Here is a 26,886-nt window from a genome sequence, read left to right as displayed (position 1 = left end):
TGACCATTTAAAACCATAGCAGAAAGGGAGGACTAATAATTAAAATCATTCCAATCTTATATGACCTGTCATGCCTCAGAACTGAGTCTCCTATTTTCCCTTTAACAGTCACTTCCTAATTCAGCTCATTAAAATCATTCACCTATTAGCCTCCCCAATCTCCAACATGTTCCACCTTGTCTGGCTTAGTCAGGGGACTTAGGCTATTTTAGGGTGGTTTTTTGTATTCCATTTCAAATTTTTTGGGTGTTTGTTTCTTTTCACTTACAGATTAGTGATGATGGGGGGGGGTGGGGGTGGAATCCACACACCTCCCATTACTAATTTAGGGCATAGTGCCAGCTGTGAACTGCCATTACCCAGATTGCCACTGCACCAGGGCAAATCAGGAAGAGCTAGGTAAAGTGCTGAGATTGTCACATCTAAATCGATGCGACAATCCTGGGCGGCTGCAGGCTGCTATTTTTAAGTTTGGGGGGGGGCCAATAAGCATTGGGTCTCCCCAGTCTGAGAATACCAGCCCCCAGCTTTTTCGATTTATCTTCGCTGGGTATCAAAATTGTGGGGAAGGGGGGGGGGCGTCAACACGTCTTTTTAAAATTTAAAAAAAAACAAAAAACAAAAAAAAACTGCATGCGGTTCTTCCGATTTTGAAACACAGCCAAGCTGAGCGCACAGTTGGGGGCTGCAGTCTGTAGCCATATGCTTTATCCGTGCTGGGTATCATAATATGGGCAGCCCCTACACCAATTTTTATTTATTTAAATTTACTGTATACTATAGACCCGGAAACCGGGTCTGTGATTGGAAGCGTCAAAAAGTCTGTCACACAGGTTTGGGGGCGGGGGCTGTCTGACTGCAACCAATCACAGATGCCGGTGGAAGCAGTGAATATGCATGAACCTAGTGAACAGCCCCAGAAAAAAATGAGTGGCACGGGAGCAGTTAAAGCCACGCCAGAGACTCGGGAATTATAGCACGCCCACTACTATTATTTTTATTTCCAGAGTGCCCAATTCAGCTGAATACCTGGAATTCCCTGACAATTCTGGCCAGGCCCAGTATTCAGGTGCCTTTGAACCTGGGGTGGGGGTGTTGAAGGGTGGGTGGGTGGGGGTGGGGACAATTTGAAAAATCGGACCTTATAGTCTGGTCCAACCATCACTATTTTTCTGCGCATGACAGCTGCATCATCCTTGTACCCGACCAAGTTCTCGTGCCTGCAGAGATACATCACCGGCACGCGCGAGGTAAACTGTTTTCTATACTCGGCCCACAATAGGGGCAGAGAGAACTGCGCCTGCGCGAGCCTTGGACAGCAGCGTGGGAAGATGACGGCGGCACCATCCTCGGCAATCATTACAGGAGGACGGCGAACAAGGAGGTACAGGAGCTGAAATAGAGCCCGCCCACCTGGCCAACACAGCTCAGTAGCATACAAAACGGTGGGATTTTATAAAGCTCTTTTTGGGGTCTGCAAGTGGGGGGGGGGGGAGGGAGGGGCCAGTAACACCTTCATAGAATGCAGCACAGGAGCTGCAGAAGGTGACACTTTTGGTTTAATAGTCAAACCCCCCCCCCCCACCAAACACCAAACTTATTAGCAAAACCGTGGCAAAGATGTCAGGCGATTTTGGGCCACAAGCTGCGTTTCACCACAGGATAAAAAGATGCAGTGTGTGCAAATAGCCTAAGGCTACATTCACACATCTGGACAGTGTCTATTTAGTTTTGAGAAACAAGCCAATGAAACAAGAATAAATCGGATGCGTTCCCTCGCAGATACATGAGGAAGCAGTGACACCGCATTGGTTATAATGGGAACTGCTTTTTGTGGTGTCAGCCTCCATAACAAAACATGTTTTTTCTATTTAAAAACAGACAAAGAACCCTAATAAATGGGGACCACAAGCATTAGCTAGGACATGGAAGTGTTTGGACAAAACAAATTGAAATAAACAGCATTCAGCTACAGACTGGTAGAACAGAGGCCACAAAGATGTTTTGGGCACCGCCTGATGACGTACGCGGGTGCTTTTCCAAACATACACCTGGCTCAGTGACTGACTACAGCCTTATTCACACAGGTACATCTGCACAGAGAACAGTCATATTTCCGCTGAGGCCCAGGTTGCCGTTTCATTGGTAAATACAAGGCTCTCATGTGGTGCTATAACAGGATGAGACCTCAGGCTCCATTCACATGAGTGTACACAAATACACATCTCACAGTGGGATTTAGAGCCGAGCTTTTGTCATGCAGCCGTAGTCTCTTCCATTTTTGTAGTTGGACGCTGGATTTTTTTTTAGGATCAGTGGTCCCGATTCATACATTTCACCTGTTTTCTGGAATAATTTGCTACTTTTTCATAGATTTCTAGTTTGCGCCTTTAATATCTATACATTTTGCACCACTAAGGTTATTTTTTTTTATTCTTTAAGTAATTTTATTTTTCCTTGACAATTTTGCTTAAATCAGATGTTTTAGACAGATTCATGATGAAATGTGACTTCAGTCCTTCATGACTAGTGACATAAAAGGGCTTCTCAATAAGTTAGATCATCAAAAGTATTCAATACAGGCAAACACATTCCGTATTTTCCGGACCATAAGACGCACCCTGGTTTTTAGAGGAGGAAAAGAGGAAAATAAAATTTTAAAGGGGGAAAAAAAAGTGCGTTTTATAGTCCGAAAAATCCGGTATATTATATAGAGTCATTACAAAGGGATCTATTTCAAGCATTTAATTCTGTTAATGTTGATGATTATGGCTTACAGCCAATGAAACCCCAAAAGTCATTATCTCAGAAAATTAGATAATGTAAAAAGGTTCTCAGAAAATGCATTTTTTTGACAAACTTCTCAATTTTCTCTCCCCCCACTTATTAAAAAAAAACAAAAAAACCCCACGTTTATACGTTTGGTATCCAGGTACTCGTACTGACATAAAAGTGAACATGGCAAAAACTACCTATGGAATAGCACTTTTTTTTTTTAAAAATTGTTTCCAGAACATTATATGATAAATTTAGTGGTTTCATTCAAAAGTACAACTTGTCCTGTGAAAAACAAGCCCTAACACAGCTATTTGAAAAAAAATAAAAATAAAAAATATCCGAAAAATGGCAAAAGGTCATGAAGGGGGTTAACCAAATGTCACATTCTTCTGGGGCATGTCACTTCTGCGCCCTCCTTGTCCAGAAAAGTTTTTACAGACATTTTCAATCTGAAATTTTTTTTAATGATTTTTAAAATAATTTACGATTTTTGGTGCTAAAAAGTCACAAAAACGAGTTGAAGACAAATAAAAGTGGCATTTTAAGATTATGCACCAGATAAACCGTGTACACCATTTGGAATGAGCTGTCAGGAAACCAAATTAAAAAAAAAAAAAAAACAAACAATAGTGAGTTCAATAGATCACAAGTAATAATCCGGCCCAATGAGTTATAGCACAGAACATGTTCAGTCTCAGCTCACATCAGAGGCCACATAATGGCAATTTCGTCAGTAAAATTAGCACTGAATTCAGAGCTATTTATTTATGGAGACTTCAACGCAGATAGAAGATGCAAATAGCCGAGCGGAGCAACATTAGCCCCATAGAGAAGCTTATAAACACAGTACGAACAAGGACAAGATACACAGTAGTTACATGTGACCTGAAGGCACAATCTAACCATGCTATACACGCCCAGGACATTATGTGCAAGATACACCTACTGCGGCTATTATATATAGCAAATGAGGGCGAGGAAATATATTGGGGCATCAGTGACTTTTGTATATACTCCTGCACTGCTGACTTATACATTCATAGTAGTGTGGAAATGGATTCTCAGTATTGGGGGGGGGGGGACGCTACAAGGTAAGCGTGCTTTCAAAAATAGAAGTGAATAGTTTAATTTTAGCAATAAAAAAGCAAAACAAAAAAAATTATATATATATTATATATATATATATATATATATATATATATATATATATATATATATATATATATATATATATATATATATATATATATATAAAAATCAGATCAGTATTTTCTGTGATCAGTTTTTCCCTTAAAACCAGCATCAAGTTCCCTAATCACATTTGTTCACAGATTTAGAAGGGAGGTGGTTCCAAATATCTGGGAGAAATGACCACAGATCTGTGAATGCCGTGGGACATATCACCTCCAGGACTCCTTGTTCTTCATAATGTAGACATTTGTTGACATTGGATGTATGTTTGGGGATGTTCTGCTGCAGAACAATCTGGAGACTAAAGGCCCCGTTACACGCAACAACATCGCTAAGGCCTAAGCCACACGGCGAGAAAAACAGTGCGAGTGGAGTGCGATAAAACATCGCATTCCCCTCGGACCAATTCTAGCCTGTGTGTCAGCACCCATGAGCGATTATTTCCTCAGCCCTAATCGGACCGAGAAAACAATCGCAGTATGCTGCGATTGTAATCCGAGACTCTTTCTCTCGCACCCATTCAAGTGAATGGGGCGAGAGAAAAATCGCACTGCACTCGCGGTAAACCGGTGTACTGACAGTGCAGTGCGAGAATGGCAATAGCCGACTACGGAGGAGAGAGGGAGAGAAATCCCTCCCTCCCCTCCTGAGTGCCGGCCCGCCCCCCGCAGCTGAGGTCTGCTCGCACGAATGGAGCTCAGTAGCAAGGACACACACATGACACTCGGCTCTGCTGTACTGCCAGTGTGAGCCGAGTGTCATGTAAGTGGATCGCAGTAGTGCCCGTGTGGCCCCAGCCTAACAAGATGTCGTTGGGGTCACGGAATTCGTAACGCACATCCGGCCTCGTTAGCGACGTTCTTGTGTGTGACACCTACGAGCGACTGCTAACGATGCAAAATCCTTACCAAATCGTTGATTGTTGACACGTCGTCCATTTCCAAAATATCGTTGCTGCTTTTGGACGCAGGTTGTTCGTCGTTCCTGAGGCAGCACACATCACTACGTGTGACACCCCGGGAACGACGAACAACACCATACCTGCGTCCTCCGGCAACGAGGTGGGCGTGTCTCTTTCAGCTGCTCTCCGCCCCTCCGCTTCTATTGGACACCTACCGTGTCCCTGTTGCTAGGCAGGTATGTATGACGGGTACTAGTGATATTGTGCACCACGGGCAGCGATTTGCCCGTGACACACAAACAACGGGGGTGGGTGCTTTCACGAGCGACATCACTAGATGTTGCTGCGTGTAAAGCGCCCTTAAGGCTATGTGCGCATGTTGCATCTTTGTGGTGACAACAAAGATGCACGTTTTTGGTCTAAAAAAAAAACCCGCTCCCTCGGCATGCATTTCTTGGCACGTTTTAATGCGTTTTTTTAAGTGTTTTTTGCCTAGTGCGTTTTTCAAGTTAAATCTATTAACTGGAAAGGCTCAAAAACGCTGGCAAAAACACAGAAAATTGACATGCTGCGTCTTTGTGGTGACCACAAAGACGCAGCCAAAAAAAAGCTGCAACGTGTGGACAGCAAAACTGAGAACTCGGGCTTTGCTGGGGAAGGAAAAGCATGTAGTTTGGGACCAAAACTGCACTAAAAAAAAAAAAAAAAAAAAAAAAAAAAAAGCAGCAAAAAACATAGCGTGCGCACAAGGCCAAACTTATCCCTGAAGATGCCCAACAGCGCCATCAGCTCAGAACGGGCAGCAACCAGTGGGACCCTGCTATACCCATCTACTCTTCATAGAAGTCTGGGCTGAAGAGATGTACATGGAAAAGCCATACCATAGAAACATGGACAACTGACGCCACTATGCAAGAAAACATTTACTGGGGTGCAAGAAACCGGCAGCAGGTGCTGTGCACGGATAAGTCGAAGTATGAAATACCTGTCTGTAGAAGGCACTCGTATACCACATCATTCCAACATGTACCCATTAGGCTGCTTTCACACATCCGGTTTTTGCAGTGCGGCTCAATCCGGCTGAGAAACCTATGCAACGAATGCGGTGAAAACACCGCATCCTTTGCATAAGTTTTTTACATGCGACCCGTCCATTTTTTGCCGCTCGCGGCATGTTACTGAGCATGCGCAGTGGCAAAATCCGCATGCGGTGGCCGGATGCGGTTTTTGCCGCATCGCGCCGCATCCGGCATCCATAAGATGCATTGAGAAAAGCGCTGCATCGGCCGGATGCGTTTTTTTTTGCTGCACAAAAAAACGTGCCAGGCAACGTTCCATCCGGCCGCCGCATCGGCTAAACCTGCTGCATGCGGCAAAAAACGGACCGAACGCAAGGCCATGCGGCACTAATTAAAGTCTATGCAGGAAAAACGCAACCGGCAGCAAAAAAAACAAAAAAAAAAAACGGTTGCGTTTTTCCTGCAAAGTGCCGGATTGTGCCGCATAGCAAAAACCGGAGGTGTGAAAGCAGCCTTAGGCTATGTGTCCACGGTAGAATGTTGCTGCGGATTTTTCTGCATGAAAATCCGCGACTTTCGCGGCAAATCCGCACCTTTTTTTTGCCGCGGATTTTGATGCAGATTTTTTTTTTCCCCATTCTATAGCCAAAATCCGGATCAAAATCCGCAACAATAATTGACATGCTGCAGATGTTTCCGGATCAAAATCCGCGGCAAATCCGCCGCGGAAAAATCCGCAGCATGGACACAGCATTTCCAAAATGCCATTGAAATGGTTTGGAAGTGCCGCTGCTGCAGATTTTCGGAAAATCCGCGGCTTTTCCGCAGCGTGGACACATGGCCTTAGAATCTATGATGATATTCACATGTCCGTGTTTTAGGTTTTTTCCCAGTAGACAAGTGGAGACTGATAAGGGTCAATACCAGTCTGGCATTTCTTTATTGATCTATCCATGAAAAACACTGACGACAGTAATGGTAGAAATGGGCACATGGGTGACCCACTGATGACAATGGCCTCTTTCGTGTCAGTATTTAAAGTTGAACCCATTAGGTGCACGATGCTCCCCGGACCACGAGCAGTTCTGGGTGTATATTATTAATTCCTGCCTAACTGTCCCTGTATACACTAGCATAGATAAAGACATCTTTAGAAAAAGTATTTCTAAAGATTCTTGATGATATGCTAATGAGCGAGGTGAGCAGGTAGATCTGGCCAACGACGCAGCAGCGATACGGACCTACAGAACGACCTCGCTGGAAAGGGAACGATAGCACGCCTATGGGCTGGGTCGCTAACGATGTCATTGTAATGGTTGCAAACACACCGATACATGCTGCGCAGCGGGAAACAAAGGACCAAAGAATGGTCCTGAACGACTTGTAGTGATCAGCGACCTCACAGCAGGGGCCAGGTCGCTGATGTGTTTCACACACTGCAATGTCGCTGGGGAGGTCGCTATTACCTCACAAAACCGGTGACGTTACAGCGATATCGCTAGCGTTGTTGCAGTGTGTAAAGGGGCCGTTACACACACCTAACATCCACAGAAGATCTGTGGTTAGTTCTCCAAAATGAATGGAACAACCTGCCTGTCAGGTTCCTGATAAAACTGTGGGCAAATGTACCTAGAAGAAACGATGCTGTATAAAAAGGGGTTCTCCACTACTAGGACAACCCCTTCTCGTTATTCACGTTTGGCCCCATTAAATAAAAAAGACTTATACTCCCCTCCCACAGGCCGGCAGTGACTGGGCATGGGGGGGGGGGGGGGAGAATTTGTTGGGGGCTGGAGGAGGCCGGCAGTGACCGCGCATGGGGAGGAGGCCGGCAGTGACCGCGCACGGGGAGGAGGCCGGCAGTGACCGCGCACGGGGGGGGGAGGGGGGATTGGGGGGGTTGTGGAGGAGCACAAGGCTTGCATGATGTCACAAACTCACGAGCCACTAGATTGCGAGTGCTGCCACCGCTGGAACACCACTGGCACAGAAGGAGAATATAGGCTGTTTATTTTAATGGGGCATGAAGAGATTGAGTAGTGGACAGCCCATCTGAAGGCTCAGGCTGGTCACCAAATATTTATTCGATTTCTCATTTGTTCATTCACTTTGCATTTGATTAATTGATAAAAAATAAACTATTAACACTTATTTAACGCATTCTTGTTTTGTAGTATTTTTTTTTTTAATCCACACTTGCCTAAAACTTTTGCACAGCACTATGTATATATACCTATGTCGGAATATAGGACGCCTACTGTAGCTCAGTATGTAGAGTAACACTTGTGTATATGGATCACAGCTACTGTACATCAGTATACAATATATCGGGCAATTCATGGATTATAGCTAAGTGACTGATCAGGAGACAGTTACTGTACATCAAAGCATCTACTGTAGATCAGTAACATGGAAAGACTATCACCTAGGTTACTAACATACTGATTATATATATATATTTACTAGTGTATGGAACTTGTACACTAACCTAGACATTTAGTATATATGTACTCTAGTGTAGGTGCATATAATCCATATACTGCCCTAATAGGTGGTTATAGTCTATATACTTTCCAAGGAGTATGCACACCTAGATTGTACAACCTGCTGTAAGGTTAGGATAGAGATGTACATTATTATTATTTATTATTATTCCATTATCATAATAAAACCTAGATGAGTATATAGATCAATAATTACACACTGCTAAATCCATGACGTGTGTGTGTGTGTGTAATATACACAAACACCACCCCCAGGTTAGGGCCTGTCTTCAGGGGTGGTATGTTGCACACGGATCAGGGCCTGTCCTTGGGGGGGCAATCAGTGGATTAAGATTAGGGCCTATTCCCCTGAATTAGGGATACAGCCTGCCCTCGGGGGGGGGGGGGGGGTGGCCGCCCCAGGTTCAGTGATACGGCCTGCCCTCGGGGGGGTGGCCGCCCCAGGTCAGGTTCAGTGATACGGCCTGCCCTCGGGGGGGTGGCCGCCCCAGGTTCAGTGATACGGCCTGCCCTCGGGGGGGTGGCCGCCCCAGGTTCAGTGATACGGCCTGCCCTCGGGGGGGTGGCCGCCCCAGGTTCAGTGATACGGCCTGCCTTCGGGGGGGGGGGGGGGGGGTGGTGGCCGCCCCAGGTTCAGTGATACGGCCTGCCTTCGGGGGGGGGGGGGGGGGGGTGGCCGCCCCAGGTTCAGTGATACGGCCTGCCCTCGGGGGGGTGGCCACCCCAGGTTCAGCGATACGGCCTGCCCTCGGGGGGGTGGCCACCCCAGGTTCAGTGATACGGCCTGCCCTCGGGGGCCACCCCAGCACTGAGGGCACAGGTCAGCCTTGTGTTAGGCACATGACCCTCCTCTCACTAGGCTGCAGGGCTGGGCACAGGCTGCACTTTACCTGCAGTCCCATGTAAACGCACCCACCACATGTAAATATGCCCAGAGTCCCCGGCGGGTACATAACACGGCGCACATGAAGTCGGGGCAGCACGTCCCGCACCGGGCGCCACAATACGCATCTCTTTATTCCGGCTCCTCGGCCTCCCCACTACACACCACCCCAGCCCGGCCACACGCGTCTCACCCCGGGGAGTGCGCTCCCGCCCTGAGCCTCTGCGCCCGGACATCTTCCGCAAGCAGCTTTCTACTTCTTGCCTCTCAAGTCTCCAATCCTGGCCGTAGGTGCGCCTCTCATTGGCCGGCTGACCTGTCACTCAGCGCATAACACGTTACAGCTGAGGGGATAGAACGCCGGTGAGGAAACACGTGATTAAAAAACGCTGTTTTCGCGGGAGATTGGCTAAAGAAGGATGCGATTCTATTGGTTTTCATTTTTAAAGGCGGGGACAATCCAGACGCGTGCTGGTTGGCTACGTCCTGACGGCGGCCATGTGATTGGCATTCGGTGGATGCAGCGCTGCACTGAACGGCGGGACAATGCTGGCCTCACGGACCCGTTTCCAGCACTTTCGGGTGAGTCAGTCACGTGTTTGTCACCTGTTCCGGAAAAAAATACTCGAGGACACACGTTTTCAGCAGGCCCCACCCCTTAAATTTGCATAGAATTCGCGCAAGTGTTTCTGGGAGAGCACGAAGCGTTATTAATTGACATTGCACTGCGGTGTTCTCTATGTCGCAGTCATGTTGCATATCGCCTGTGCGCTGTGATCAGAATGACATAAATGACGTTTGTGTTATCGGGGTCTCTATAAGCTACAACTCTCTGCACCACGGGGCCTATAAATACACCCTGTGAAGGCGGAGTGTACGAGCGGAAGGGAAGCTCAATACTGAGGTCACGTGCTGAGTGCGTCACACCTGTGATGTCATCTCTCCTCTACCTCGGGGAAGGTCTGAGACAAGAGCCCTCTGCCGCCCTTACAGGGCGTCACCCGACATCGGGTGAGTGAGCCCCCAGCAACCCCACGCTGGAGTGGACCGGTCCGTACTGTGGGAGTGGCCACGCAGGAGACGCCAGGCGGAGTGTGGAGAGATGGGTTGGGCACTGATTTGAGTTCCGCCCCCTCATCTGCATATCCGCTCGGCAGATGCGGCCTCTTCCCCGGACCTTGGAAGCGGCTCACGGCTGGCAGCACTGAGTCCAATGGCTGAGATGGGGCAGCGCATGCGCCTCACAACCCAAGTCAGACTATTCTCCCGCCGCTCTTTTGTAAACAGAGAGCATTATATCTGCCACAGATTGTTAGTGTATCACCTCACAGAGCATTATATCAGCGGCCACAGATTGTTATATCACCTCACAGAGCATTATATCACCTCACAGAGCATTATATCAGCGGCCACAGATTGTTATATCACCTCACAGAGCATTATATCACCTCACAGAGCATTATATCAGCTGCCACAGATTGTTATATCACCTCACAGAGCATTATATCTGCCACAGATTGTTAGTGTATCATCACCTCACATTGTATCACCTCACAGGGCATTATATCAGAGGCCACAGGGCATATCTGCCACAGATTGTTATATCACCTCAGAGTATTATAGTGTTATATCAGCTCACAGTGTTATATCACGTCACAGAGTATTATAGTGTTATATCAGCTCACAGAGTATTATAGTGTTATATCAGCTCACAGAGTATCAGCTTACAGTGTTATATCACCTCACAGAGCATTATATCAGTGGTCACAGGGCATTATATCTGCCACAGATTGTTATATCACCTCATAGAGTATTATATTAACAAGAGAGTATTCCGGTATATCAGCTCACAGAACATTATATCAGCCAAAGAGTATTATGCAGTTGAAACCAGAAGTTTCTATCCACTATCTATAAAGACACATCTGCATGTTTTTCTCACTATCTGACATAAAATCAGAATAAACCTTTCCCGTTTTAGGTCAATTAGGAACCAAAATTATTTATATTTGCCAAATGCCATAATAATGATAGGTGGTTAACCTACTTGTTGCTGGGTAGTCGCAGGTCGGGTCAGGCGATGTCACAGGGTGGCCTTGCCTGGTTCCGTTATCCGAGGCATACTTTAAATGGTGGGGGAAGCGGGATATTGGGGAACGTTTGTCATGACGCCACCTGTGGTATGCGGCCCGGAGTAGCCTCCGCTGCAGGATTCCTCACCGGGGCAGGTGTTATGGAATCCGCGATGGTGTCGCCCCCCCCACAGGCGGAGCGGGCCCCGGGTGGTTGAAGAGGGAAGGTAATAGCGGTTGGGGCCTAAGCGTTGGGCGGTGGCGCCGGTAAGGACGAGCCAACACAGTCTCTGCGGGTTCAGGGTGTAGTTTACTCACAACTTTAGCTGCCAGGCCAGTCACACTGGTCACTGCCGTGATGGGCTCAGATCAATCTCAGATCCGATAAAGGGTCACCACCGGTGTTTTGAGAGAGAAGGAGTGAGAGTCCTATTTCTAGGGTGCCCCCCTCCGTACCCAGACTGAGTTTCCGCTAGAAAGCCCCGGGCCCTGAAAGTCCCAAGTTTTCCAGAGATGTCTTGCCAGAACAATAGTCCTGATGAGTCTGTTTTTGATGTGAGTGTGTTGTGCCTATTTCTATCCCAAGTGGAATCTGCCCCTCAGGTAGCTGGCTTCAGTGACCAGGAAGTCCCATGACCATTATGGCCACCTCCCTGCCTACCCTGAGCCATCCGGCCCTGTGCAGAGACTCCTAAGCTGTATGTCGTGTGTGAATGTGGAACACCGGTGATTAACCCCCTCCTTACCTGAGATAGATACCGCACCTTAATTGAGGTGCCGTACCCTGTGGCGACCAGAGCCTTGGGGCTCCACATTCCCCCACGGCAAATGGCAGCACTCCCAGGCTGCAACAAAACACAATTAACACCGCGATTTTTATATGCATGTAACAGGTTATCAAGAAAAACATCTTTTTCCCTTTTTGGGAAGCAGCATTGACTTCAATGCCGTGCCCTGTGGCGACCAGAGCCTCAGGGGCGCCACAATACCATTGCCCTTAAACTGTATGACTTGAGTCAAATGTTTTGGCTCTCCTTCCATAACCTTCTCACAATAGTTGGTAGGAATTTTGGCCCATTCCTCCTCACAGAACTGGCGTAACTGACCCATGTTTGTAGGTCGCCTTGCTTGCACCGACCTTTTCAGCTTTGCCCATCCATTTTCAATAGGCTTGAGATCAGGGCTTTGCGATGGCCACTCCATTGACTTTGTTTCCTTAAGCTACTTTGTAACCAGTTTGGCAGTATGTCCATTTGGAAGACCCATTTCCACCCAAGCTTTAAGTTCCTGGCTGATATCTTGAAATGTTGCTTTAATATTGTGACATAATCTTCTTTCGTCATGATGCCATTTATTTTTTAAAGTGCACCAATCCCTCCTGTAGCAAAACAACCCCACAACATGATGCTGCCACCCCCGTGTTTCACAGTTGGGATGTTGTTCTTAGGCTTCAAAGCTTCTCTCTTTTTCCTCCAAATATAAACGATAGTCATTATGGCCAAACAGTTCAATTTTAGTTTCGTCAGACCACAAGACATGTCTCCAAAAATTACGGTCTTTGTTCCTGTGTGCAGGGCAGCCATCAGGGCATGACAACCATGACTGGTGTATGAGGCCCGGTGAAGAGGGGGGCCTAGCCAGGGCCCGGGGTAATTATTTAGTTTATTAAACTCTGGGCCTGGCCCCCAGAAAGTGTGCCGCGCGACGTGAGAGCCGGAGAGGATGAGTAAAATGTTTTTTTTCTTTTCTTTTTGTGTCAGACAAATATACCAGGAAGGGCCTTGGAAGAGGACATGTATACCAGGAGGAGAGCCTGCGTACCAGGAAGGGGACAGAAACCAGGATGGGGACATATATACCAGAATGTGCACAGGAGGGGGATATACATACCAGGAGGGGCCCATGGTGAGACATATGGACCAGAATGGGGACAAATAAACCAGGATGGAGACATATATACCAGGAAGGGCCCAGTATATGGACATATATACCAGGAGAAGAACATATATGCTAGGAACGGGACAAATAAACAAGGATGGGGACATATATACCAGGAAGGGCCCAGGATGGAGACATATATACCAGGATGGGGACATACATACCAGGAAGGGGACATATATACCAGGAGGAAGACATATGCCAGGAGGATATTGTACCGAGTGACAATGGGGGGATAGTATACAGAGGGGTAGTGGGTATGGGGCGATATATAGAGGCACAGTGTATGTGAGGGATATTATAAAGAGGGGCAGTGTGTGTGTGGATATTATACAGAGGGACAGTGTGTGTGGGATATTATTCAGAGGGGCACTGTGTGTGGGGGGATATTATATGGTGGAGCAGTGTGTGGGGGGATATTATACAGAGGAGCAGTGTGTGGGGGGATATTATACAGGGAAACAGTGTGTGGGAGATGTTATACAGAGGGGCATTGTATGGGAGTATATTATACTGAGGGACAGCATGTTTGGGGGGATATTATACATAGGGGTAATATGGGAGAGATATTATGGAGAGGTGCGCTGTAGAGGGTGTATTATGGACAGGGACGGTGTAGAGGGGGTTTTATGGGGAGGGGCAGTATAGGGGGTGTATTATTAATTTTCTGAGGGAAATACTTCATTTTCTGGAACCACTTCAAGGGTGCTAACACTTTTGGCCATGACTGTGCGTGTATGTATATATGTGTATATATAATTTATATACACATGTTTGTCCAAGAGTGGTGGTGAGACTGTGGAAGATTTGAGGGTTGGAGGCAGAGCTATAGTGGAGCATGTGTGGAATCTCAAGGGGGCCTGAGAATTTTGCCAGTATGGGGCTCTGAAATTCCTAGTGGCAGCCCTGCATATGGCTATGTGACTGCGCCCTCCTGGGCTGTTCCAGTAGTGTCGGCACTGGCTGTCCTGGGGCTCACATGACACTGGTATGTTACGTGATCCCTGTGCCCAATCACTCTCCTTACTTTTCAACCAATCAGGCATCCAGAGGAAATGAGTGCTGCTGCTGCTGCTCTCACTTTCTCCAGATGTCAGTTATGTCTGAATGAGAGGAGCCAGCGCTGACTGGCCACAGGGATAACTTGACATAACATCATGTGAGCTTCGGAAGAGCCAGTGCTAATGCCGCCGAAAAGGCGCCGGAGGTGAGTATAAGTGTTATTATTTTACTGGGAGCAAACCTAAGGATTGAGAAGGAGTTGTCCAAGTAGTGGACAACCCATTTAAAAAGAGGCAAAAACATCGGCGTTAAATAAGTAATAAACACACAATGAAAAAAAGTAATGTAATTTACCTAATAGTTGGAGAAATGCTGCAGAAAATCTGCAACGTCAAAAACTCCTCATGGGAATGTAGTCTGAAGGCCTTCTGTATCTGAAACTAACATAAGACTGTTTTCTGCTTACACAGGCGCTGAGTTCAGTCACCTCAGCGATGCCTCAGATTGACAACTCTTCAGATTTCCTGTCTCGAGTCCCTCACCGAAAACACCCTGGAATTATGCGCATGAACGTGGCTCGCTTGCCCAAAGAGGCTCAGGATGCAGTTCAGACCTTACTGCAGAGTATGTGGTGATGGTATCTTTTATGTAAATCATTGGGGCTAGACACTTCTCCAAGAGTAGACACTTCTCCAAGAGTAGACACTTCTCCAAGAGTAGACACTTCTCCAAGAGTAGACACTTCTCCAAGAGTAGACACTTCTCCAAGAGTAGACACTTCTCCAAGAGTAGACACTTCTCCAAGAGTAGACACTTCTCCAAGAGTAGACACTTCTCCAAGAGTAGACCCTTCTCCAAGAGTAGACCCTTCTCCAGGAGTAGACACTTCTCCAGTAGACACTTCTCCAAGAGTAGACACTTCTCCAAGAGTAGACACTTCTCCAAGAGTAGACACTTCTCCAGTAGTAGACACATCTCTAGGAGTAGACACATCTCTAGGAGTAGACACATCTCTAGGAGTAGAGTTCTCCAGTAGATGCTTCTTCAGGAGTAGGCACATCTCTAGGAGTAGACACATCTCTAGGAGTAGACACATCTCTAGGAGTAGACACATCTCTAGTAGATACATCTCTAGGAGTTGACACTTCTCCAGGGATAGACACTTCTCTAGTAGACACTTCTCTAGGAGTAAAAAAAAGGTTGTTTAAAAGAACTGAGAGTCCTCATTGGTTGATACCTTTTAATGGCTAACTGAAAAGATGGTAATAATAACAAGCTTTTAAGACTACGCAGGTCTCTTCATCAGGCTTAGTAAAGCCTGATGAAGAGACCTGCGTAGTTTCGAAAGCTTGCTATTATTACCATCTTTTCAGTTAGCCATTAAAAGGTATCAACCACTGAGGACTTCAGTTCTTTTAAACATTTTTTTATCTCTACTGGCTAACATGGTACAAAGATATATTTTACCTCATCTCTAGGAGTAGGCACTTCTCTAGGAGTAGGCACTTCTCTAGGAGTAGGCACTTCTCTAGGAGTAGACACTTCTCCAGTTGACGCTTCTCTAGGAGTAGACAATTCTCTAGGAGTAGACACTTTTATAATTCCCCCCTTATTTCAGACCATCCATGTAAGGGAAACCTCTATATTATTTGCAATCCTTATGCCATTGGGCTTTGGCAATGCCAGCTATAATGGGCTTTATGTATCACACTAGCCCATTGGCACTCAGCTTTTTTCCCCACACGGTATAATGGCTTATTCCCATCTGTTAAATGATAGCGTCTCAGTAGAATGTTAGGTTTTCCTTCAGACACATTTGATAACTTAATTCTAATCCCTAATCTCACCATGCAGTCTAATTCTCCATAACTAATCCCAACAAGCAATTTATTAGTTACATCAGTTAGGTTGGCGTAGGGTCCCACATTGTGTTAGCGCCCAATAATTTTCAACTGAACTCTTAAGGGGGCTTTACACGGTAGCGATATCGCTAGCTATTTCTAGCGATAGCGACCATGTAAGTACCCGCCCCCGTCGCGCATGCGATTGTTTGTGATCGCTGCCGTAGCGAACATTATCGCTATGCAGCGTCACACATACTTACCTGGTCGTCATCGTCGCTGTGACTGCCGAACAATCCCTCCTTCAAGGGGGAGGGACGTTCGGCATCACAGCGACGTCACCGCAACGTCACTAAGCGGCCGGCCAATCAAAGCGGAGGGGCGGAGATGAGCAGGACGTAACATCCCGCCCACCTCCTTCCTTCCTCATTGTGGCCGGCGGCAGGTAAGGAGACGTTCCTCGCTCATGCGGTGTCACACATAGCGATGTGTGCTGCCGCATGAGCGATGAACCACAACGCTAAACAACCCTTACCGATTTTTGACTTTGGGACGACCTCTCCATGGTGAATGATTTTCACCATTTTTGAGGTCGCCTAAGGTCGCTGGTAAGTATTACACGCTGCGATATCGTTAATGATGCCGGATGTGCGTCACTAACAACTTGACCCCGGCGACCAAACATTAACGATATCGTAGCGTGTAAAGCCCCCTTTAGAATTCAGTGTAAATTGGTTGCTTATTTTCTTTGTCGCTCCATTGGGAGACCCAGACAATTGGGTGTATAGCTTCTGCCTCCGGAGGCCACACAAAGTATTACACTTTAAAAAGTGTAACCCCTCCCCTCTGCCTATACACCCTCCCGTGCATCACGGGCTCCTCAGTTTTATGCTTTGTGTGGAAGGAGGCACACATCCACTCATGAATTCTCAGATTAGTTATATCGGTTGGAAGAAAAGTGGGCCCCCACGGGGCCCCCGGCATGTTCCCTTCTCACCCCACTAAGTCGGCGGTGCTGTTAAGGTTGAGGTACCCATTGCGGGTACAAAGGCCGGAGCCTCATGCCGTTTCCTTCACCATCCCTTAGCGGCTCTGGGAGAAGTGGGATCCTGAGCGGTCATCCATCCACTGGGACCGTGCTCCCTCCGCAGCCCCTGTGGGAATCTGTCGGACAGGAGTTTATTTATCCTATGGGACCGGGCCCTGCATCACTAAGGTACTCTGTATCCCCATGGGGGATGTGCATGGAGCGCCTTCATCCCGGACGCTGCAGCAGCTGCTTATTTGTGACGGCCGGCGGACTTCCGCGCCGACCGCGCCTGTTTGTCGGCCGCGGTCTTAAATTTAGTCCCCAGCTTCAATTGCGGCCTAGTAGCAAAACTCCCGCCCCCGGGCCTGTCTTTCAGGGGTAAGGGCGGGACGGCCGGCCTGACGTCGGCTGTGAGGGCCGGAGCATCCTGTATGTTTCCTCCCCCCTCACTGATCACTGTGGGGACTCCAGATTCCCGCACTTTTTCTAACGCCGCCCACGGCTCCACTCCTCCCCTGAGAGCTCCGGCAGCCATTTCTTTGGCATTCTGCCTGTGGAGGATTTCCTGGAAAGAGCTCTGCAACGCTGGGAGACCTAAGGCAGGGAATCTGGAGGACACACACTCCGCTTTTTAGCGGTTGGTAAGCCACACCGGTCACCCGGTGCTGGTCCCCTTAGGGTGCCGGAATAGATACTATATATATATTTATATATTTCTGTTCGGTCGGGCTGTATACCCTTCCCATATACCCTCAGTGATCACTCTCCTAGGAGACAACAGCATGTCGTCCACAAGGAGCAAGGGTGCCAAGGCACAGGGTTATTTTGCGACCTGTACCTCTTGTGCGGCTAAGTTACCTGCGGGTTCCACCTACCCTCACTGTGAGCAATGCTCAACCCCTGTTTTGCTTCCTCAACCCGAGCCTCGGTCACTAGTGGGCCCCTCGGCTCAGGTAGAACCCCTTGCTCCCCCTGTCCAGGCGGCAGGGACAGAGTTTGCAGTTTTTGCTGAAAAACTCTCTGAGTCACTCTCACAATCCATGGCTCAGTCTATGGACAAATGGTCTGCCAAGCTGCTTGAAGCTTTGCCGTCCAGACCGGTCCTTACACAAGCCCCGGGCCCTGTTGGATCTTCACCTCCAGGCCCCTCTCTGTCCGCGCCGCAGCACGTTCCCAGGGGGGGGCCCTAGGTCTCACGTGGAGGACTCCGGCCCGGACCACAGTCCCAGACCGGCTAAGCGGGCCCGCTGGGAATCTTCCCCGACTTCTTCACGCTGCTCGGGTTCCCAGCGTGAGGACTCTCTGGAGGACGAGGCGGACGTCGCAGCTCAGGGCTCTGACACTGACGTTGCTCTCAATCTTGATACACCTGAAGGGGACGCCATAGTAAATGACCTTATCTCGTCCATCAACCAGGTGTTAGATATCTCTCCCCCGCCGCCACCGGTAGAGGAGTCGACTTCTCAGCAGGAGAAACACCAGTTTCGGTTCCCTAAACGTACACGGAGTGCGTTTTTCGATCACTCTAACTTCAGAGATGCTGTCCAGAAGCCCAGAGCGGTTCCGGACAAGCGCTTTACTAAGCGCCTTACTGACACACGTTACCCCTTCCCCTCTGACGTGGTTAAGGGTTGGGCTCAATGTCCCAAGGTGGATCCCCCAGTCTCTAGATTGGCGGCTAGATCTGTGGTATCGGTTGCAGATGGATCATCGCTAAAGGATGCCACTGACAGGCAGATAGAGCTCCTGGTAAAATCCATCTATGAAGCCACGGGCGCGTCTTTTGCCCCGGCCTTTGCAGATGTGTGGGCACTACAAGCTATCTCAGCTTGTCTGGCTGAGATTAATGCGGTCACACGTAATTCTGCTCCGCAGGTTGCGTCTTTGACTTCTCAGGCGTCAGCTTTTTCTTCCTACGCCATGAACGCAGTTTTAGACTCTGCTAGCCGTACAGCGGTGGCATCCGCTAACTCTGTGGCAGTCCGCAGGGCCATGTGGCTGCGCGAATGGAAGGCAGACTCGGCTTCCAAGAGGTTCTTAACCGGATTGCCGTTTGCTGGCGACCGCTTGTTTGGTGAACGATTGGATGAGATTATTAAGGAATCCAAGGGAAAGGACTCCTCCTTACCCCAGTCCAAACCAAAGAGACCTCAGCAACGGAAAATACAATCGAGGTTTCGGTCCTTTCGTCCATCCGCCAAGCCCCAATCCTCTTCGTCCAGCAGGCCGGAGAAAGGCCAGAGGAACTCCTATGCGTGGCGGTCCAAGTCACGCCCCCAAAAGGCCGCAGGAGGCACTGCTGCCAAGGCGGCCTCCTCATGACTCTCGGCCTCCCCGAACCGCATCCTCGGTCGGTGGCAGGCTCTCCCGCTTTTGCGACGCCTGGTGGCCACATGTTCAAGACCGATGGGTGAGAGACATTCTGTCTCACGGTTACAGGATAGAGTTCAGCTCTCGTCCCCCGACTCGTTTCTTCAGAACATCTCCGCCCCCCGAGCGAGCCGATGCACTTTTTCAGGCGGTGAACGCTCTGAAGACAGAAGGAGTTGTGATCCCTGTTCCCCTCCAGGAACATGGTCGCGGCTTTTACTCCAACTTGTTTGTGGTGCCAAAGAAGGACGGCTCGTTCCGTCTCGTTCTGGACCTCAAACTGCTCAACAGACAAGTGAGCACCAGACGGTTTCGGATGGAGTCTCTCCGCTCTGTCATCGCTTCGATGTCACAAGGAGACTTCCTAGCATCGATCGACATCAAGGATGCTTATCTCCATGTGCCGATCGCACCCGAACATCAACGCTTTTTGCGTTTCGCTATCGGGGACGAACACCTTCAGTTCATGGCATTGCCTTTCACCAAGGTCATGGCATCTGTTGTGGCGGTCTTACACTCTCAGGGCCACTCGGTGATTCCCTACTTAGACGATCTTCTGGTCAGGGCACCCTCTCAGATGGCGTGTCAAAACAGCCTTTCCGTCGCTCTGGCGACTCTCCAGCAGTTCGGGTGGATCATCAACTTCCCAAAATCCAAGTTGACACCGACCCAATCACTGACGTACCTTGGGATGGAGTTTCATACTCAGTCAGCAGTAGTCATGCTACCGCTGGACAAGCAGCTTTCGCTGCAGGCAGGGGTGCAATCTCTTCTTCGGGGTCAGTCACACCCCTTGAGGCGCCTCATGCACTTCCTGGGGAAGATGGTGGCAGCGATGGAGGCAGTGCCCTTCGCGCAATTCCATCTGCGGCCACTCCAGTGGGACATTCTCCACAAATGGGACAGGAGGTCGACTTCACTCGACAGGAACGTCTCTCTTTCCCTTGCAACCAAGACGTCACTTCAGTGGTGGCTCCTTCCCAACTCTCTATCGCAGGGAAAATCCTTCCTACCCCCCACCTGGGCTGTGGTCACGACGGACGCGAGCCTGTCAGGGTGGGGGGCGGTTTTTCTCCACCACAGGGCTCAGGGAACCTGGACTCCGAGAGAGTCATCCCTTCAGATCAATATTCTGGAGATAAGGGCAGTGTATCTAGCCCTATTGGCCTTTCATCGGTGGCTGGAGGGCAGGCAGATCCGGATCCAGTCGGACAACGCCACTGCCGTCGCATACATCAACCACCAAGGCGGCACTCGCAGTCGTCAAGCCTTCCAGGAAGTCCGACGAATTCTGCAGTGGGTGGAAGCCACAGCCTCCACGATCTCCGCAGTTCACATCCCGGGCGTAGAAAACTGGGAAGCAGATTTTCTCAGCCGACAGGGCATGGACGCGGGGGAATGGTCTCTTCACCCAGACGTGTTTCGAGAGATCTGTCGCCGCTGGGGAACGCTGGACGTCGATCTCATGGCGTCACGGCACAACAACAAAGTCCCGGCATTCATGGCCCGGTCTCAAGATCACAGAGCTCTGGCGGCGGACGCATTAGTTCAGGATTGGTCGCAGTTTCGACTGCCCTATGTATTTCCTCCTCTGGCGATGCTGCCCAGAGTGCTGCGCAAGATCAGGTCCGACTGTCGTCGCACCATTCTCGTCGCCCCAGATTGGCCGAGGCGGTCGTGGTACCCGGATCTGTGGCATCTCACGGTGGGTCAACCGTGGGCGCTCCCAGACCGCCCAGACTTGCTGTCTCAAGGGCCGTTTTTCCATCTGAATTCTGCGGCCCTCAACCTGACTGTGTGGCCATTGAGTCCTGGCTCCTAGCGTCCTCAGGGTTATCTCAAGATGTCATTGGCACTATGAGACAGGCCAGGAAACCAACGTCCGCCAAGATCTATCACAGGTCTTGGAGGATCTTCTTATCCTGGTGCTCTGATAAGGGTTTTTCTCCCTGGCCTTTTGCCTTACCCACTTTTCTTTCATTCCTTCAATCCAGAATGGACAAGGGTTTGTCTCTCGGCTCTCTCAAGGGACAAGTATCGGCGCTATCCGTATTTTTTCAAAAGCGTCTAGCCAGGCTTCCGCAGGTCCGCACGTTCCTGCAGGGAGTTTGCCACATAGTCCCACCTTACAAGCGTCCGCTGGAACCCTGGGATCTTAACAGGGTGCTAACGGCTCTTCAGAAACCACTTTTCGAGCCGCTGCGGGATGTCTCTTTATCACGTCTTTCGCAGAAGGTGGCATTTCTAGTGGCAGTTACATCGCTCCGTAGAGTGTCGGAGCTGGCAGCGCTGTCATGCAAAGCCCCCTTCCTGGTTTTTCACCAGGATAAGGTGGTTCTGCGTCCGGTCCCGGAATTTCTCCCTAAGGTGGTATCCCCTTTTCATCTCAATCAGGATATCTCCTTACCTTCATTTTGCCCTCATCCAGTTCACCAATGTGAAAAGGATTTGCACTCGTTAGATCTGGTGAGAGCTCTCCGGCTCTACGTGTCTCGCACGGCGCCCCTGCGCCGTTCAGATGCGCTCTTTGTCCTTGTCGCGGGCCAGCGTAAGGGTTCGCAGGCTTCCAAGTCAACCTTGGCTCGGTGGATCAAGGAACCGATTCTTGAAGCCTACCGTTCTTCTGGGCTTCCGCGTCCTTTGGGGCTGAAAGCCCATTCTACTAGAGCCGTGGGTGCGTCCTGGGCATTGCGGCATCGGGCTACGGCTCAGCAGGTGTGTCAGGCAGCTACCTGGTCTAGTCTGCACACTTTCACGAAACACTATCAGGTGCATACCTATGCTTCGGCAGACGCCAGTCTAGGTAGGCGAGTCCTTCAGGCGGCGGTTGCCCACCTGTAAGAGGGGGTCGTTTTCGGCTCTTTTTATCGAGGTATTCTTTTACCCACCCAGGGACTGCTTTTGGACGTCCCAATTGTCTGGGTCTCCCAATGGAGCGACAAAGAAGAAGGGAATTTTGTTTACTTACCGTAAATTCCTTTTCTTCTAGCTCCTATTGGGAGACCCAGCACCCGCCCCTGTTCCCTTCGGGCTGTTTGTTCTTTTGTGTACACATGTTGTTCATGTTGAATTGTTCTTTTGGTTCATGGTTTTCAGTTCTCCGAACATCCTTCGGATTGAATTTACCTTAGACCAATTTATAAGTTTCCTCCTTCCTGCTTTTGCACCAAAACTGAGGAGCCCGTTATGCACGGGAGGGTGTATAGGCAGAGGGGAGGGGTTACACCTTTTAAAGTGTAATACTTTGTGTGGCTTCCGGAGGCAGAAGCTATACACCCAATTGTCTGGGTCTCCCAATAGGAGCTAGAAGAAAAGGAATTTACGGTAAGTAAACAAAATTCCCTTCTTTGCGGTTGTACAGAAAAGAATCTAAGCTTTTCTATGGGGGATTATTTTTGTCCCACTAGGGGACTTGAGAATGCAACCATTCAATCATAGGCATAATGCATGGCGATACTCCTGTCCAGTAGTATATTGTCCTGTCCGCATTCTTCTCTTATTCCCAAACTAAAGGGACCCTGCCATTAGATTTCTGCTGCCAAATTCCATGGATAGCATAAATCTGAGTCTGGCTTTGTAACTGCGGGCATGTATGTCTTACTTTGAAATGCTGCACTTTTTCCGAGAATACAAACTTTGAGAAGCTGGACCTTAGGGACAGACGTGATTAGTCCAGCGCGGCCGGCTTCTCCTCACCCCGTTACAAGTGATTGGTAAAATTCTTCCTATACACACATTGGAAAAAACTGAGAATCCCCTGGAACACTGCCTAAAGGCCGCATCTGTGCCGCCCCCGTCTCAGCAGCCGGGCTGCTCAGATCCGAATCTGCGGTGGCGCGAGGGGCGTCCGGACCCGGGGGACGTGCGGCTACTCAAATGAAGGGAGTATTTACAGGGGATTGTATGTTTAGAGTTCGTGACGCCACCCGTGGTGTGTGGTAATATGGAGTACCACCGCTGCAGTTGGGAGTATCCGGGGGCGATGGAGTGGGGCAGCTAGGTGTTGGAACCCTCCACGGGTAGGGGGGATGCCCCGGGACTTGTTGATGGCGTTCGGGGAGTGCCGTTGGGAGTGAAGGGGTCACTTGCGTACTTACTCAGTACATAAAGCTGACACAGACAACCGGATAAACCAAAGTTCTGGACACCGCTGCCGCTGAGGGGAGCTAGTTCGGGTCCCGTCCCAACTGGTGTTGCCTGGTGATCCGTGACTTTACTCCTGGCACTAAGTTCACTTGTCAATTGGTCCCGGTAGTATAGAACTAGTCTGGTCCCGCTTCCCAGTGTGGCTAACTGTGGGAGCTTGCTCTCAGGGTTCACGCTTGGGATTTTCTGGACCAGGCAGTGGGAAAGTCCTATCCCCCTCGTTGCGAGAGACCCCGATTCTGGAGCGGGTGGAGGGCGAATCTTGAAGGCTCCGTTCTCGTCAGGTAAATTGTCAGGTTGCCTGAAGCTACTCCCTGACCTAGGGTCCACGTACCCCGTCGTACCCTGGTTGCAGCCCGGTGATGGTACAAGGCCGCCGGCTGTCCTCCTCGACAGTTCCGTGCCCCTTGTCACGATCCCCTGTGACCGGGGGTCCAGCTCCTACTAGGCCCAGACCACCGTCTGCTACCTAGTTGCTTCCAAGGAGCCCGGCTCCTGACTTCTTCTCTCCTTCACCTCCTACCCTTCACTCACTCTTTCTCTGACTGACTCCTGACACTGCTGACCTCCTTTTACCAACCCCCCAAGTGGGCGACCCTATTCCACTCAGGCCGTCCACTGGTGTGTCTGGTGGGTGTGGTGCAGAGTGTACCTAGGATTTTACTAGCTGTTGTAGGCAACACCATATAGTTGGGGACCAACTAACCAAGGAGGAGGTGGATATTGCACAGGAGGGCAGATTGCACAATACCCTGTGACGGCCTGATAGTCCAGGGCGTCACACACCAAGCTAATCACATCTAACCCTATGGTGCCTGGTCAGCTTTTTTTAACCTCTAGTGTGTGGGGGGATATATGGAGAAGTAGTGTGTGGGGGGATATTATACAGAGGGGCAGTGTGTTGGGGGATATTATACAGAGGAGCAATGTGTGGGGGAATATTATAGAGAGAGGCAGTGTGGGGGAGATGTTGTAGTTTGGTCCCTTTAGTTTGGGAATAAGAGAACAATGTGAACAGGACAATATACTGCTGGACAGGAGTATCACCATGCATTATGCCTATGATCGAATGGTTGCATTCTCAAGTCCTTTAGTGGGACAAAAATATTCCCCCATAGAAAAGCTTAGAAAACAAAGTTTGAGAAGCTTGACCTTAGGGACAGACGTGATTAGTTCAGCGCGGCCGGCTTCTCCTCACCCCGTTACAAGTGATTGATAAAATTCTTCCTATACACACATTGGAAAGAAACGACAATCCCCTGGAACACGGCCTGAGGGCCGCACCAAGCTAATCACATCTATCCCTATGGTGCCTGGACAGCTTTTTTAACCTCTTAGTGATCAATACATTTCAGAGCAAGATATACCAGGAATCAATTGCATAGCCAGGCTCTGATACACGTTGCCTACAGTTACAGCAGCATGAAGTCAATTAGTGACAAGTTCCCTTTAAATTGTGCTTTCATGAAGGCCTAAGCGGCCATGAAAATGTTTTGGCACTACATGGTGGAGCTGAAAAGCGTGGACATAGGATTACAGTGAGATAGAGCACTCATTTCTTTGTGATGCTGTGATCACTTCTGATCAAGACTTTTAAAGGGAATCTGTCAGCAGGTTTTTGCTATGTAACCTGCAAGCAGCATGAAGTGAGGCCTGAGACACTGATATCAGGGATGTCACTTATTAGGCTCTGTACTCTTTTTTAATACAATGGGTGCGTTATCAGCAGGAGATTATCACTATCTGTTTAGTTCTCACTGACTCCTGGTCCTATTAAGCACCCTCCTGTGATTAGCAAATTACTGTCAATATTCAATGTAAACGGAAAGCTGTGGTCTGGGTGGGGTTAGCTTTTTGAGCTCAGCTACATACATCTAAAAACTCTGATTGTGTCACAACTTCTGCACCAAGTGAAACTAAGTGACACATTGTTAGAATCAGGGTCTCTGCCTATATTATGCTGCTCTCAGACGAGTTAGCAAAAACCTGCTGACAGATTCCTTTAAGGGTTTAAACTATTGAGGTTGGACTTATTTTCAGTCCTAGCTGTTGCAGGCAGATTTTGGTTGAAGATTGCACCTGCATCCTGTCGTGTATGGAGTTACCTCCACTTCTGAGCCCAATCAATCCACTCACACTTGATATCATGATATGTACATCACATGTCAGGAAAGAGTTAATTATGATCTCCTCTGGAAGAAAACATGGTTTCCCATGTCCTGTATTACAATTGGAGGAGGCGGATGGAGAAGTCTGGTCACTTATTCCTCTATCAGCAGCCATTGGGAGAACAGGAGCCCAAAAGGCCTATAATACTTATATACAGTGCCTTGCAAAAGTATTCGGCCCCCTTGAATTTTTCAACCTTCTCCCACATTTCAGGCTTCAAACAAAGATAAAATTTCAATGTTATGGTGAAGAATCAACAAGTGGGACACAATTGTGAAGTTGAACAAAATGTATTGCTTATTTTAAACTTTTTAAAAAAAATAAATAACTGAAAATTGGGGCGTGCAATATTATTCAGCCCCTTTAAGTTAATACTTTGTAGCTCCACGTTTTGCTGCGATTACAGCTGCAAGTAGCTTGGGGTATGTCTCTATCAGTTTTGCACATAGAGAGACTGAATTTCTTGCCCATTCTTCCTTTGCAAAGAGCTTCACCTGAGTGAAGGTGAATGATATTTATTGCTTATTTAAAATTTTTGCAAAAAATAAAAAACTGAAAATTGGGGCGTGCAATATTATTTGGCCCCTTTACGTTAATACTTTGTAGCGCCACCTTTTGCTGCGATTACAGCTGCAAGTCACTTGGGGTAAGTCTCTATCAGTTTTGCACATAGACTGAAATTCTCGAGCTGAGTGAGGTTGGATGGAGAGCGTTTGTGAACAGCAGTTTTCAGCTCTTTCCACAGATTCTCGATTGGATTCAGGTCTGGAATTTGACTTGGCTATTCTAAGGGGTGCTTCACACACAGCGAGCTCGCTGCCGAGATCGCTGCTGAGTCACGCTTTTTGTGACGCAGCAGTGACCTCATTAGCGATCTCGCTGTGTGTGACAATGAGCAGCGATCTGGCCCCTGCTGCGAGATCGCTGCTCGTTACACACAGCCCTGGTTCGTTTTCTTCAAAGCCGCTCTCCCGCTGTGACACACAGATCGCTGTGTGTGACAGCGAGAGAGCGACAAATGAAGCGAGCAGGGAGCAGGAGC

The 26,886-nt window shown here is 48.8% G+C and overlaps 2 protein-coding genes across 5 annotated transcripts in view; one reads left to right on the top strand and one right to left on the bottom strand.

Moving 5' to 3' along the window:
• PARP2 (poly(ADP-ribose) polymerase 2) overlaps window positions 1-9,643 on the bottom strand; it is a 169,918-nt gene extending 160,275 nt beyond the window's left edge. Inside the window, exon 1 of one of the 2 annotated variants that reach the window (XM_075319918.1) lies at window positions 9,470-9,643. In XM_075319918.1, the coding sequence (XP_075176033.1) occupies window positions 9,470-9,512 (43 nt within the window). In that variant the 5' untranslated portion in view covers window positions 9,513-9,643. The remainder of the gene's footprint in view (window positions 1-9,469) is intronic. The other variant, XM_075319919.1, reaches the window with a different exon arrangement.
• A 96-nt stretch (window positions 9,644-9,739) lies between these two features.
• METTL17 (methyltransferase like 17) overlaps window positions 9,740-26,886 on the top strand; it is a 144,374-nt gene continuing 127,227 nt past the window's right edge. The window contains exons 1-2 of one of the 3 annotated variants that reach the window (XM_075319920.1): window positions 9,740-9,858; window positions 14,759-14,912. In XM_075319920.1, the coding sequence (XP_075176035.1) occupies window positions 9,823-9,858; window positions 14,759-14,912 (190 nt within the window). In that variant the 5' untranslated portion in view covers window positions 9,740-9,822. Of the gene's footprint in view, window positions 9,859-10,168; window positions 10,288-14,758; window positions 14,913-26,886 lie in introns of those variants that run through there. The other 2 variants (XM_075319922.1, XM_075319921.1) reach the window with 2 other exon arrangements.

The sequence above is a fragment of the Anomaloglossus baeobatrachus genome, chromosome 1 (assembly GCF_048569485.1).
Source record: "Anomaloglossus baeobatrachus isolate aAnoBae1 chromosome 1, aAnoBae1.hap1, whole genome shotgun sequence".
NCBI classification, from domain to species: Eukaryota; Metazoa; Chordata; class Amphibia; order Anura; family Aromobatidae; genus Anomaloglossus; species Anomaloglossus baeobatrachus.
This window is presented reverse-complemented; position numbering and strand designations above follow the sequence as displayed.